General features: G+C 37.2%; 3 protein-coding genes across 3 annotated transcripts; 2 read left to right on the top strand and 1 right to left on the bottom strand.

The window, feature by feature from the left end:
- Positions 1–2,421: 2,421 nt before the first annotated feature.
- Positions 2,422–3,115, bottom strand: LOC109167566 (RNA-binding protein FUS-like). Its single transcript, XM_019316635.1, has 2 exons — positions 2,792–3,115; positions 2,422–2,676 (listed from the first exon to the last, which is right to left on the bottom strand). Exons 1-2 carry the CDS (start codon positions 3,113–3,115, stop codon positions 2,422–2,424), a joined length of 579 nt encoding a protein of 192 aa, XP_019172180.1.
- Positions 3,116–6,014: 2,899 nt separating this feature from the next.
- On the top strand, positions 6,015–7,560 carry LOC109164842 (non-specific lipid-transfer protein-like protein At2g13820). The gene is made up of 3 exons (XM_019313417.1): positions 6,015–6,396; positions 6,653–6,724; positions 7,378–7,560. Exons 1-3 carry the CDS (start codon positions 6,096–6,098, stop codon positions 7,503–7,505), a joined length of 501 nt encoding a protein of 166 aa, XP_019168962.1. The 5' UTR covers positions 6,015–6,095; the 3' UTR covers positions 7,506–7,560.
- Positions 7,561–10,036: 2,476 nt separating this feature from the next.
- On the top strand, positions 10,037–12,873 carry LOC109164099 (late embryogenesis abundant protein D-34-like). The gene is made up of 3 exons (XM_019312892.1): positions 10,037–10,388; positions 11,594–11,899; positions 12,461–12,873. The coding sequence occupies exons 1-3, from the start codon at positions 10,068–10,070 to the stop codon at positions 12,620–12,622; spliced, it is 789 nt and encodes a 262-aa protein (XP_019168437.1). The 5' UTR covers positions 10,037–10,067; the 3' UTR covers positions 12,623–12,873.
- The last annotated feature ends 1,392 nt before the right edge of the window (positions 12,874–14,265 follow it).

Genomic DNA, 14,265 nt, shown 5'->3' with positions numbered 1-14,265 from the left:
CTCTTAACTGCTTCAATACCCAGAAAGAAATTTGGTTCACCAAGATCTCTGATTTTTAATGTAGCAGACAGTTTGGACAAGAGCTGAGACATAATACCCTGATCACTTCCCATTACAAGAATGTCATCCACGTACACCAAGAGATAAACCAAAGCAGAGTCTTTAGAGTAATAGAACAGAGAGACATCTGTCTTGAATGCTTGAAAGCCAACCGATAGTAAGAACGTATGTAGTCGATTAAACCAAGCTCTGGGAGCTTGTTTTAACCCATACAGAGATCTTTTTAACAAACAAACATGATTTGGGAAGTTAGCATCAATATAACCAGGGGGTTGCTTCATATAAACTGTTTCAGCCAGATTACCATTCAGAAAAGCATTATGAACATCTAGCTGTTTGATAGACCACCCAGATGATAAAGCTAGAGATAGAAGGAGTCTTACAGTCGTAGGCTTTACCACTGGACTAAAAGTTTCGAAGAAGTCCTGACCTGGAACCTGATTAAAACCTTTCGCAACCAGCCTGGCTTTATGCCTTTCAATAGCACCATCAGCCTTTCTCTTCGTATGAAACACCCATTTACAGCCAATATATTCATACCTGCAGTGGGTGGAACTAGAGACCATGTGTGGTTATGCAGGAGAGCATTGAATTCTTGGTCCATGGCTTCACACCACTCAGGATATTTGACAGCTTGAGAGTGACATGTGGGTTCCGTGGGATGCAACTGAGCTGCTAGAGCAAAAAGAGGAGCATCTGCGTTACTGCGAGTGGCCATAGAGTGAGTATGGACATTGGGCCTGATGGACCGCCCACGTGGACGGCCTCGCCGATGAGCAACAGGCTCCACAGGATCACCCGACGAGGCAGCCTGTCCGGGATCCACGGCTGGTTCGAATGAAGCAGGTAGCGGCGGTTCTGGCAGCTCATCATTGGACACGACAGGAATAGGTGTGCTGTGATTGAGAACAGATTCCGCCCAAGGTCCAGAAAACGGAGTAGATAGATCCTGCAAAGAAGTTTTAGTAGCAAAGGGAAAAACTTCTTCATCAAATCTGACATGCTTGCACGTGTAAATCTTATTAGTATGTAAGTCCATGCATCTGTACCCCCTAAATGACTCAGGATAACCTAGGAAGACACATGGAGAAGACCTGTATGACATCATATGACGATTATATGGTCGAAGATGAGGGTAGCATAAATACCCAAAGACACAAAGAAAAAGATAGGAAGGATGGGATTTATGTAACAGGAGATGAGGACTGGAGTTATTTAATACAGAAGATGGCATTCTGTTAATTAAATAGACAGCAGTCTCAAAGGCAAAATCCCAAAATTTCAAAGGAACAGAGTCATGAGCTAGAAGAGCCAGACCAGTTTCAACAATGTGACGATGTTTTCGTTCAACACGACCATTCTGTTCAGGTGTATAGGCACAGGATTGTCTGTGTTGAATTCCTAATTGAACAAACGAAGAATGCAACTTTTTGTACTCAACACCTAAATCAGACTGAATGGCCTTTATTTTGCAATTAAAGGACCGCTCAACAAGAGTACGAAATTTATCAAAGATGACATAGAGATCAGACTTTAATTTCATAGGGAAGAACCATGTATAATGGGAATAGTCATCCACAAAGATCACAAAGTAATGGAAGCTAGATGTAGATAAAGTGGGCGCAAGACCCCAAATGTCTGTGTAAATTAGATCTAGTACATGAGAACTAGAGGAAGCAACACGAGGGAGGGGAAAATGGGCAGATTTGCCTAATTGACACGCATTGCATAAAGAATTAGTACAACGAATATTATCACGAGATTCACTAACTAAACAAGATCGAAGTATATGGCTAAGAACACGGTTATGAGGATGACCCAGACGATTGTGCCAAGTGGAAGCCGAGGCACAAGCGGAAAGAAAAGCTGACGGAGACGAACTAGGTAATGGAAGTGTGTATAGTCCCCCAGAACTATTGCCCCGAAGAAGTATTTCCTTGGTATTGATATCCTTCACAACAAAAAAAGAGGGGTGAAACGCAAAAAAAAAAAAACTTTATTATCGGATGCAAACTTCTGAACAGATAATAAAGAATTAGACAAACATGGAACGTGAAGTATATCAGATAATGTGAATGATCTAGAAGGGGTGTTAAAAGAAGCATGGCCAACATGACTAATAGATAAACTCATACCGTCACCGACACGCAAGGTGTCATTGCCAACATATTCTTCTGAGGTGGTCAAAGCAGCAATTTCTGGAGTAACATGATTAGTTGCCCCTGTATCTGGGATCCATGTCTGAGGAGTACCAACATCTGAATTATCTTGATATGTTAGATTGGGCTGAGGTGGGGAATCATACCGGTTATAGCATACATGAGCCTCGTGACCAGTCCGCCTACATATCTGGCACTGAATCTAATTGCCACCACTGTTGCGTCCGCGACTGCGGCCACCACGCCCACGGCCACCTTGCTGTCTACCGCCATCACTACGATTGGACCCACCGTTGCCACCGCCTGCTCGTTGACCACCACCACGGTTTTGACCTCCGCGACCTGATCGGCCGCCACCGTGCTGAACAGCAAGAGCCGCCGGAGCACCGCCGTAATCACGGTTGGCGATAAATTCCTGGGCACCGAGGAAGTCCGCCAATTCCTGGAGGGTGACCGGCTGCCCACAGACGGCAAGAGACGCGGTGAGCGCACGGAATTCCGGTCACAAGCCGCGAAAAACAAAGAGATTCTGATCGTCGAGCCCCGGCGAGGGTGAGCTCTTCAATAATCACCTGAGCTCGCCCGATGTAATCCGCAACCGACGAATCACCCTGTTCCAGTCCCTGCAACTGGCCGAGAAGGTTTAACGCGCGGGCGCGGGAGGAAGACGACAACGTCTGAACAATGGCCTCCCAAAGGGCACGACTCGTGCGACGTCCGACGGCGATTGGCATGACCTCGTCGGAGAGGGAGGAGACAAGCATGGACAACAATGCTTGATCTTGACGCATCCAAACGGCATAGGCGGGGTTCGGCTGTGGCATGGCGTCGGCGGTGTCGGTGTCGGCAGCAAGAAGAACAGCCGATGAGGGTTTCGTACCATCAACAAACCCCATTAGGTCATGCCCGTGAAGAAACGGGACGACTTGCGTACGCCAGAACAAATAATTCTTGTAGGTTAACTTCGTACTGATGAAGTGATGTGCGGTGGATAGCGACACAATTGACGACGAATTTGACGACATAGCAGCATCAGACACGGTCCGTTAGGAGGAATTAACAGATCCGTCAGCCATAGGGACGAGAGACAAAGAAAAAACCCTAGCTTACTGATACCAGATGAGAACTGATTGTATTGTATTTACTGAACTTGATTACAATGAGATCAGATGATGTGAATATATAGAATAGAGAGTCACAGTGTGACAATGATAAGAAGTAGAGAGTCACAGTGTGACAAGGATAAGAAGTTCTAAACAGACTCATATACATAGAGTCCTAATAGTTTTCTCTGATTGCCAAACGGTTTGCAATTTCGTTAAAAGCTCTTTGCCTAACTATACTTATACGGGTTGTATAATCAACAAGTGCCGGAAGTTTCAACGAGACTTTGATTCTATGTCTCTTCAATTTATTCCTAGATCAGTGAACACAGTTGCTCATGCCTTGGCTAGAGCTGCACGTTCATACTCTGGTCCCCTTAGTTATTTCAATTCTATTCCGCATTGTATTGAACATTTGATTTAATGAAATTTGGTTCCTTTGGTTTTCAAAAAAAAAAAAAAAAGAATACAATTATCCTTTAAAAAAAAAAAAGGAATACAATTACCATACAAACCACAGAAGTATGAAACAAAAACCCCCAACTAAAAAAAAAAAAAAACAGAAAAAAAAACAACACAAACCCACAACTGTTGGTAACTAGAGCACAAAAAAAAAAAAAGAAAAAAAAAAAAAAACAAATCAAATGAAAATGCACTTCATTAATCTGCCAAGACTAGGGGAAAAAAAGAGTAAATACCGAAACAAACCCCCAAGAACCAAAACGAAAAATACCCATTGGGCAGAAAATGCAGTACATTAATCTGCCAAGAATACGAAATAAAAAAAAACCCTAAACAACGAAACAATAACCCCCCCCCCTCCCCACCCCTAAAACCCGAAGCCAATACCCATAATCTACTAAAAAACTCCCATGCAATGAATAATCCGGCAACCAATCCCCACCCCCATAGCGACTACCGAGAACACAAATATTCTTACAAAACACCAACCCAATTCTGTCAAAAACCAACGGGAACAACAACACAAAAACAACAAAAAATGGGGGAAAAAACCCTACCCCTTGCCTCGACCGTGGTCCCCAGGCGGTACCATCTGCATTGTTGGAGAAGCGCAACTACGAACCAAGAACTTCGCGATTGAAGGAGCTTGAAGCAACGCAAAGAATAGATCACGATAGAACACAGATGGGCGGCAAACAGAAGAAGCATGCATGATATTAGCGATGAGAGAGAGAATAAATTAAGAAACCCCTAAAAGCCCCCATTAACAATTAAAAACAAATAAAAACACTCTACACGACTATTTAAAATTAAAATACCGCAAGTATTTTACCTTGTTAGCATTGTTAATTTCTTTTGATTGATGAAGAAACCTCGTAGTCACTATTTGAAATTGTACACTCGGTAAACATCTCCCTATGATTCTAGTCGGTAAAGGATCACAAGATAAACTAGTCTAAATTGCTCATCATAGTTGATCGATTCAAATCAATTCAAGGAGATCAATAGGCCAAGACTCTTCTACTAAGAGTCTAACTTGTAACATTGTGTTTACCAAACCAAGAGTCTAAGCAACTTGAGAATGAGCCAAAAGAATAGCTAGTCCAATGAGTGAGCTAGAGAGGATGGTTAATGTCAAATTATTCTGTGGACCCGGATCTACCTTGGGTCTAAAAATACACAATAATTTATATACTGAATGTTCACAATTTACATACTAAATGTTTACAATTTAAATTGTGAACATTTAGTATATAAAATAAATTGTGAACATTCAATAGGTAAATTGTGAATATTCAAAATATTTGGGAGAAGTGAATATATATATATATTTTTTAAAGAACTGTGCATTTATTCCATATAGCAAAGCAAAGCGTCTACAAGTATACGCCATAGCCCCAAAAGTGAGCTATGGCTCAAACGAGTGTATGGCCATTTTGGCCGAATGTATATGTACAAGGGGTGACCCAAAAGTGGTTACCCCCAAACTACAAGCCAAGAGCCCCCAGCTCTTAAGTACTAAATCATCTAGTGAAAAGGCCGAAGCTCACACTCGAAGGGATTGCTAGGTAATTTCTAGTCTTAAAGCCTCATTCTCACCAATCCTCCTCTCTCAATAGTCATCAATAGGCTCCCCGTCCCACACAAGTGATGGGAACGATGCCTAAGCTCAAAAAAGATCCAACTACCCTTTGCTAACTGGGAGAAGTGAATATTCAATATATAAATTGTGTATTTTGACTAGGATTCACCTTGCAAGGTAGATCCGTATCCATGACATACCTATTTGTTATTAATGATGCTAGGCCTCTTCCAATGAGGATTATTGAAGTAAATTTTTTTTTTTTTTATAAAATGCTGACTTTAATTTAATGACCCGGTCTGGCCTATTCTTTGAATTATGTTATTACAGATTTACAGGATCCCTATTTATCAAAATTTTTACATAGGGTTCCAGCAAACGAATAATCATTGAGTCCTCATTTGCTATAACACATTGAAAACTTCTCATATAAATTAAACTGATATTCGTTCATTTTTATTACTCGTATTTGCTAACAATCATTTCAGATTCAACGAATTAATTTAATGTTCACAACATATTACTGGCCACTACACATCATAACTAGATCCAATTATTTACTTATTTTTTTTTTTTTGCAAATTAAACTACATAATTAAATAGCTCTAGACCTTTCATCTCCCATTCTCTATTAATACCAAAAATAAAAGCACACCGTTACAAATCATCTTGGATAACACATTACATTTGCTGTTAAACCCTAAAGAAAATGTGAAAGAATTGTTTGAGATGGGGATAAAGGGAATCAAAATGGGGCTGTGTTTTGCAGCTATTATGTTGGCGGCTTTGATTGGGGAATCCATGGTTCAACCACCTGATCCGTGCATTACTGTGATCGCTACGATGTTACCGTGCCTCCCTTTCCTGATCGCCGACGAGGCGACACCCACCGCTGGTTGCTGCGCGGCGTTTTCCGGCGTACTTCTGTCTCAGCCTAATTGCCTTTGCGCCGTCGTGAACGGCGGCGGTCCGGTGCCGCTGTTAAACCTCACCTTGGCGCTCCAGTTGCCTTATTCGTGTAATGTCAAAGGTATGACTGGCTTCTACGTAATGTCCATGTGAAATTTTCAAAAAAAAACAAAACAAAAGCAAAGTCAAAAGTTAATTATTCATTTTTTTTTAGAGATTATACTTTATTAAATATTTATTGAATATAAACTTTTTGATACTATAATATTTATTATGTTTAATAAAGTGAATGTGAATTGAAATAACATATATTTTTTTAATTATTCTTGTTGAGTTAAAATTGAATTATATAATATGTTTTATTTTTTTTGGTTCAGGTAATGACTCGGCTAGGTCTCCATGTCCATCAAGTACTCCGACGGCCGCCCCTTCCCCAACACCACCTTCAGGTAAAGTAAACCACATACTTCTAATTTTTGATTTATTATTTTGAAACTAATTAGACATAAATAAGAATTAAATGCTTTTTACAGTACTTTAAAACCATTTTTTTTTTTTGAAAGTACTTTAAAACCATTTAGTGTACTTATATTATACATTTATTTTTGAATTTTGTCAAACCAAAATTTATAGTTTAATTTAGTTGGCTAACCAGATTAACAAAAAAAAAAAATGCATAATAATGTTACAAAAATAACAGGTTGTAAACTTTATAGTGTAACCTGATAACCGGTTAAGATTTATGGTGCTTTCATATACCTCAGGGCCTTGGGAAAGATATTTTCCTATAGAGCTGTATATATAAACATACATGAGTTATATATTTTTATTAAAAATTTCGATTAGTTATCTTTTTGAACTGAATTAATTGAAAATTGAGAATGAAAATCTTAAAATGTTAAAATTGCTACCAGCTTAATTGTTAACACGTTCAATTATTTTGGTTCGATTGATCGAACCATTTTTAACTAAATTTTGCACCCAAGTTTATGGATTAAAAATCTTCTAAATTTTTTCACAAATCATAACATAACAACGAAGAATCCAGTGTATGATTTCCTTATATTGATTATATCTATGTTAATTAATGGATTTTAAGCAGGTGGAACAAATAATAGAGCTCCAAGTACAAGCCAGTCAGGAGGAAACACCATAACAGTAATGCCTCATCACATTCAACTTATTGCCTCTTTCCTTCTTGTGGCCATTGCTTCAGATCAAGTTCTGTAGGGATTGATTTGTATATCTTAATCACCATCTAAAATGCAAGACTAGTTTCCATTTTCTTTTCCTGTTTTATATATGCAAAAAGCTACTTTCGACTTTCGCCATAATAATCACTAAGCTATCAGATTATTAACAACTCATTAAATAATGAGGGAGCGTTTGGTTTATGTTATATAAGATAACCAAAGTTATATTTGTTTGGTAATATAAGATTCTCATGTTTGGTTTAGGTTATTTAACTTTCTCAGACAATATCAAATAACCTTCGCATTAAGTTTTTAGCTATTGGAAGGGAATGTGAGATACCCTCTAATTTCTTAGGTAATCTTACATTCCCGTGTCGTGTACTCGTGTTACTAATGTTGGGCTTTTTATTTTTTAATTAATTTATCTTATTACCGTTGTCTTATTTACATATCTTAGTTTTAAATCAAACACAGAAATCTAACATTTTCAGTAGTCTAACATTCACTAAGGTAATCTAACATTCCGTGAACCAAATATCCTTGGAAGGTTATGTTTGGTAACATAGTTAGTCTATCAGTCAATTTTGGCTTGTTTGACCACTATTAACTATTTGACTTGGTTAAATAGTTAATATGAGTGTTCGATTAAGGGAAATTCTATTTACACCACTTGTTTTGCTATTTGCACCACCTATTTAGTAGGTCAAATAACTTTATAGGTGGTGTAAATGCAAATTTACTATTTACACCACCAGCATTAAATGTGGTCAAAGATTATTATTTGTTTTTCATTTTTTTTTTAATTTTTTTTAAAAAAAAAAATACAAACCTCCCTCCCTCCCGTCTCCTTATCCCGTGCTCACCGGAGAAGGCAACTGGGCTTCCTTCTCCGGTGAGAAGGCAGCCCAGTGGTTGCCTTCTCACCGGAGAAGGCAACCCAGTGGGTTGTTTAACCAAAAAAAAAAAAAAAAACAATGAAGGAAACCATCGCCTTCTATGGACATGTCTTCTCACTGGAGAAGGCAACTGGGTTGCCTTCTCCGGTTAGAAGGCAACCTAGGGGTCGCCTTCTCACCGGAGAAGGCGGGATTTTTTTTTTTTAAATAATTTTGAATTAATTAATTATTATTTAAACATAATAAATGTGATTTAATTAAGGTGGTGCAAATAGCATTTTGATCACTCATTAGGCTATTTCCACCACCTATGTATTTATTATAAGTTTTTAACTTTTTATATTTTCAATGTACTTTTTACCCCATTTTAGTCAAAGGGGTTGCAAATAGCAACACCCTTGATTAATTAGCTTTTTGTAACAATTTATTGTTTCAAAATGTTAAAATTCAAAATGTTGCTCAAAGTTACTTTTTCAATAAATTTTGTTAAAAAAAGTCATTTTATATGTAATCAATTATCTGTTAACAGTTAATTTACTATTTAAATATCAACTAATCAAATTTGTTAACCTAATCAGATAAAAGCTATTTACTAAATAGTCCTGAAAACTATTTGAATTAGGAGGATGTGACTCGCCTTCTCATCGACTCTAGTTGTTGTTTTGAAGGGAATTTTGAGTTGGGCGTCAAAATTTGAGTTTTATATTTTATTGGCGAAAGATTATTATTTTCCCTTGTACTGGAACTCAAAAAATTTCATCAAATTAAATTCTCTTGTGAACTGTCTGATGTCAAAATGCATGAGATGTATCTTAAAATGAGCTCCTCAAATTGGTGGAAGTGTATAAATTGATTCCTTGTTTATAGAATTAACGATAGGAACTGATTGAGAGACTATTTGAGCAAATCGCAATTTACCTCCTCTAATAATTTTTGGATAGGTTCCAAACAGAAAATTATGCTAATAAACATCATAGAAAATTGAAAATATTCTTAAGTTAGTAAATGGTTCTTAAAGTTTCAATTCCTCCATCTTCAGCCATTGTCACCAACTCTACCCCTCAAAAGACAATAAGTCTGTTTAGTAAATGGCTGTTAGCTTTTAACTGCTGATTGGGTTAGTTAAAAAGTATAATTAGTTGACAACATTAGTTGATCGTAGAAAATTATTTAATAAATTAACTGTTAACTGATAGCTGTTTGCTATAATTTATTTTCTCAAAAAGTTAATTGAAAAAAATTGTTTTGAATAGTTTTTTGAATTTTAGCATTTTAGAATTACAAAAAACTAATTAATCAAAAATATATATTAATTTTTTAATCAATTCAAACAATTAATAATTGTCAAATAAATTAAAATTGGTTGATAGTGTAACATTTTACCAGTTGCCAATGTCTATGGATAAACATATATATACGAGGGACGGAGTGAAAATTTGTCGTCGCAAAATGTATTTGTACTGTAGTTCTAGAAAGTGGCTGCCGCTTCGCCCATTGCTCCGAAACTGCGAGGAAATTCCAGGAGAAGCTGCCACCTCTTTAAACTGCCACTTTTGCACAAACCCAAATCGCCACGTGTCCCCCAAACGCACACGTGGCGGAACCCTCCCCTAGAACAATAGTATAAATTTTCCCACATCTTCTAATTCCACACTGCAAGACTTGACAAAAGTTTAATTTACACAGACAAAGTATACGTAAAAATGAGTCAAGAACAGCCTAGGAGGCAAGAACAGATGGAGCCAGTAAAATATGGCGATGTGTTTGGCGTTTCCGGCGAGTTGGCCGACAAGCCCATCGCGCCTCAAGACGCCGCCATGATGCAGAGCGCCGAAACGGCGGTCCTGGGTCAGACGCAGAAAGGCGGTCCAGCCGCAGCCATGCAGGCCGCAGCTAATGTTAATGTGAGGGCCGGTCTTGTGTCGCCGGATGATGTTAGTAACCCTGCCGGCGAGCAGGGTGTCACGGTGACGGAAACTGACGTGCCGGGGAGCCGAATAATCACTGAATCTATCGCTGGCCAGGTACCCGCCCTCTTTATGTTTTGGTACGGTTAATCTATTTAATTTGTTAAAAGTTAATAGGTAGGTATCCTTTGATTAATCAAGGGCTTATCACTAAACTACGCCTTAATTAGTTTAAAGTGGAATTTTATTTCTTTATTTGATCACACATTTTTGGGCCTATTATTGTTTTTTTCAACAATTCTTTAGTCACATAGTGTTGAATTTGGTCATTATGGTCTCCGTTCAACAATTTTTCTAGCTACCCAACACTTTTTTAGCTACATATAGTGTTGGACTTGGTTCCTTATCTCTATCAACCATTTGTCAATAATTTTTTAACATTACATATGTACTCTCACTTTTTATTCTCTGTTGAGGTGCGTCGTTCTTCGGTTAAATTTAAATAATAAAGTGGGTCACTATTTATTCATTCACTTTTATTTACCCAATACAATTTGTATATGTGGTGGGAGTTATACTTTATAGGAGTACATATATCATTTTTCTTAACTACCCAACAATTTTTCTAGATACATGGTGCTGAACTTGGCTCCTTTTTTAGTCAATACAATTTGTATATGTAATGGGAGTTATACTTCATAGGAGTACATATATCATTTTTCTTAGCTACCCAACAATTTTTCTAGATACATGGTGCTAAACTTGGCTCCTTTTCTAGTCACATTGTGCTTGGTTCTTATGAATTTTCACCCAATAATGCCCCAGCCTGGCCCTTTGATTTCTAATAAGAATAAATTTTTTACACTATAGAATCTATTTGTCAAATATTTTACCTAATAGGAGAGAAATATCCAAAAAGATTTCTTAGGAATCGGTCTGATTCTGTCTCTTTTCGTTCTCTTCTTCTTTATCAATTGGACTAATTAATTGAAAATTATTAGTCTCAATTTGAGTCTTTTGATTACTGCTGGGAAGGAAAACACATACCTATTGAATTGGCAGGGAAACACATAGATACCCAATTTGAAGCGATCTCAATTAATCAGTTACTGCTTTTTTTTTAATTTTATTTCTTTATATTATCACATATTTTTTTTTTTTTTTAATTTTATTTCTTTATATTATCACATATTTTCTTAGAATAAAGTGTTGGACTTGTCATCTTCGTGTAATAATTTTTTAACATGATCTTGGACTTGACTCTGGCCGCCCATTTAACTCAAAACATTTTGTATTGATAAATAATTTATATATATATTCAGGTGGTTGGACAGAGTGTTGAAGCTATGCCATTACCGAATTACCAAGCAGGAGGAGGAATAAACATGAATAGCGCCCTGCAGGCGGGAATCACGATTGGACAAGCGCTGGAAGCGTCAGCACAGGCACTAGGAAACAAAGCGGTGGATAGGAGCGACGCTGCGGCAATTCAGGCGGCTGAAGTTAGGGCTACTGGCACTAACGTCATCACTCCCGGCGGTGTCGCTGCCACGGCTCAGTCGGCTGCTGCTTACAACGAAGGGCTCATCCGAGACCAAGACAAAGTCAAACTTGGAAATGTCTTGGCTGTAAGCAATTCAATAATTTACTACTTATTTTGCATTGTTTGGTATCATTATATTAAGCCATTGCCAAAAAAAAAAAAAATCAGAAATACATTTAATTTGTAGCTAATATAAATTTATTAGGTGTCATGCAATTTTGCATTATTTTTTTTAAAGCTAGTTTTTCCCCACGAAATTCATTCCCTTCACCCTATACTATTACACTAAGGGAGTATAATTAATTTTGTATAAACTTTTGTTGGTCGGACTCTCTTAAAGGTAGAGTTAAGTCTATCAATTGGTACTTAGAGGGGATAGTTAAGTGAAAGATACTTGAAACGTCAAGTTCAGTATTTGGTCTTTCTGGAAGATGTGGTAGCAGTATAAGTCTAGCGATTATCAATTGTTGTCCATAAATTGATAGAAGTTAGGTCAAGTTTAACATCTAGTCTCTAAAAAATGGTCAAATCTAACATCTGGTCTCTCAAAAATGGCCAAATTCAACTTTTGGTCTTTCAAAAATGTAATACAGAAAAGAAGTTGGGTCGTACTTAATGATAAGTGTTTAATCTTTGATAATTACAGGATGCTACACAAAAGTTACCAGCAGATAAGATCGCAACAAGGGAGGATGCAGAAGGAGTGGCGAGTGCGCAGCAAAGGAACAATTTAGACATGAGCAGCACTCCCGGTGGTGTGGCGGCATCAGTCGCCGCCGCGGCAAGACTCAACGAAAGGGGCCTGTGATCCATCCAACTGGTGACAAGACCATCCAGTTTGCTTTCTGCTTCTTTGGGTTAGGGCTTGGGAACATATTGTACGTACTATACGTAGTACTGCATGTGCTCTTGCATCTTCATGTTTTATGGAAAATAATTATATATGTAGTGATGTTGGCCTGGCGCACGTTTTCCTGCAATAATTTTTTCGTTTTAGTTTGTTTTGCTTGACGTACTAAAGAAAGTGTCACGTAATATATATATATATCTTTCTAAGAATCCTCGCGCCTATGGCAAATGTTTAATCATTAATTACTACGTTCATTTTTATCTCTGTTCCCTAATTCGTGTGCATTCCTGATGGACTAATCTAATCAGGAAGTACACTGCTGATGAAAATGTTCGATTTTTGATTTTTCGATCACTACAACATAGTCAGAAATTGCTGTTTTGGTAGAAAATTTCAGTTTTAATCACATTTTCAATTACTTTGGGGTATTTGTAAAATCTTTTATCTTTATTTTCGATTACTGCATGAAGATTGTGAAGTAGTCAAACAAAAAGTTAGTTGGGTGAAGAAGGTGTGAGTGATGCATAATTTTTTGACTAATTTTTTACAAGTGCTCGAAAATTTTCATGAGGGAAAATTTTCAATCACTTTTAATGGTTGAAAATAATTAAAGTAAAAGAAAAAAGAAATCATTTCGTTGTTGGACAGCTGCATTAGATTAGATCTGATTAAAGTGTCCTTTCAGCTTTTTTTTGTGGAATTTGATCAACATGCATTCCTTCCTTTTGCTTCAACAACGTTCTGGATTGTAAGCATTAATACAGATGAAAGAAAAAGAAGCAAATTTTGCAAACTCAAAAGGAGCGGGGAAAGATTTGTCATCCAAACTCAAAAGAAACCAAGCAACCAAGAATGAAACTAAAGCAGGAAGGAAGAATGGTGAAAATTTTAGACAAAATTAAACATTAATTCCAGCATTCAGATCTGAAATTAGAAACAAACCTTGTTATACAAAGATTTTCTAGAAGGTATCTTTCCGTAGTTCACTAACTTAATCCCATTCGAGTAAATGGAGCATTTAACAAAATTTACAACCGAATTGTTGGAAAAAATAGTTTAAAATAGCATAAAATGACATGTTAAGTGGTTATTTTGTGGTTCAAAGTAAATTTGGGTTCTTCGTAGTAAGACGAAGAGATCAATATATTGTACGCTTAAAACAGATAAGGGGTGAATGAAATATTGATTCTCAAAATAGACCCATTTGAGTTGGAAAATGAAGAGAAAAAGTGAGCTTTTGTCCCACATTGATTTGGAAGAGGATTTGCCCCACCATTTATACAAGAACTTTTTTTCAGACTTATTGAATTGTATAGCATAAAGGTTCTCTCTCGCGGTGCAAATCAAATCTCAAACTGAGATAAAAAAAAGGCTTGGCTCAAGCCTAATCTCGTGTGCGCCCAAACCTCGGTATCATTTTTCAATTCTTCCACAAGGAATGAAACTAGCACGAATGTCGTTTGGAAATTGACAGGTCATCTCGTGTGTGCCCAAACCTCGGTATCATTTTTCAATTCAGCCACAAGAAATGAAACTAGCACGAATGTCGTTTGGAAATTAACAGGTCTTGTGGGTTAAGTTATGCCAAACATCGGTATTAT

This window comes from Ipomoea nil, unplaced genomic scaffold (genome assembly GCF_001879475.1).
Source record: "Ipomoea nil cultivar Tokyo-kokei standard unplaced genomic scaffold, Asagao_1.1 scaffold0117, whole genome shotgun sequence".
NCBI classification, from domain to species: Eukaryota; Viridiplantae; Streptophyta; class Magnoliopsida; order Solanales; family Convolvulaceae; genus Ipomoea; species Ipomoea nil.
This window is presented reverse-complemented; position numbering and strand designations above follow the sequence as displayed.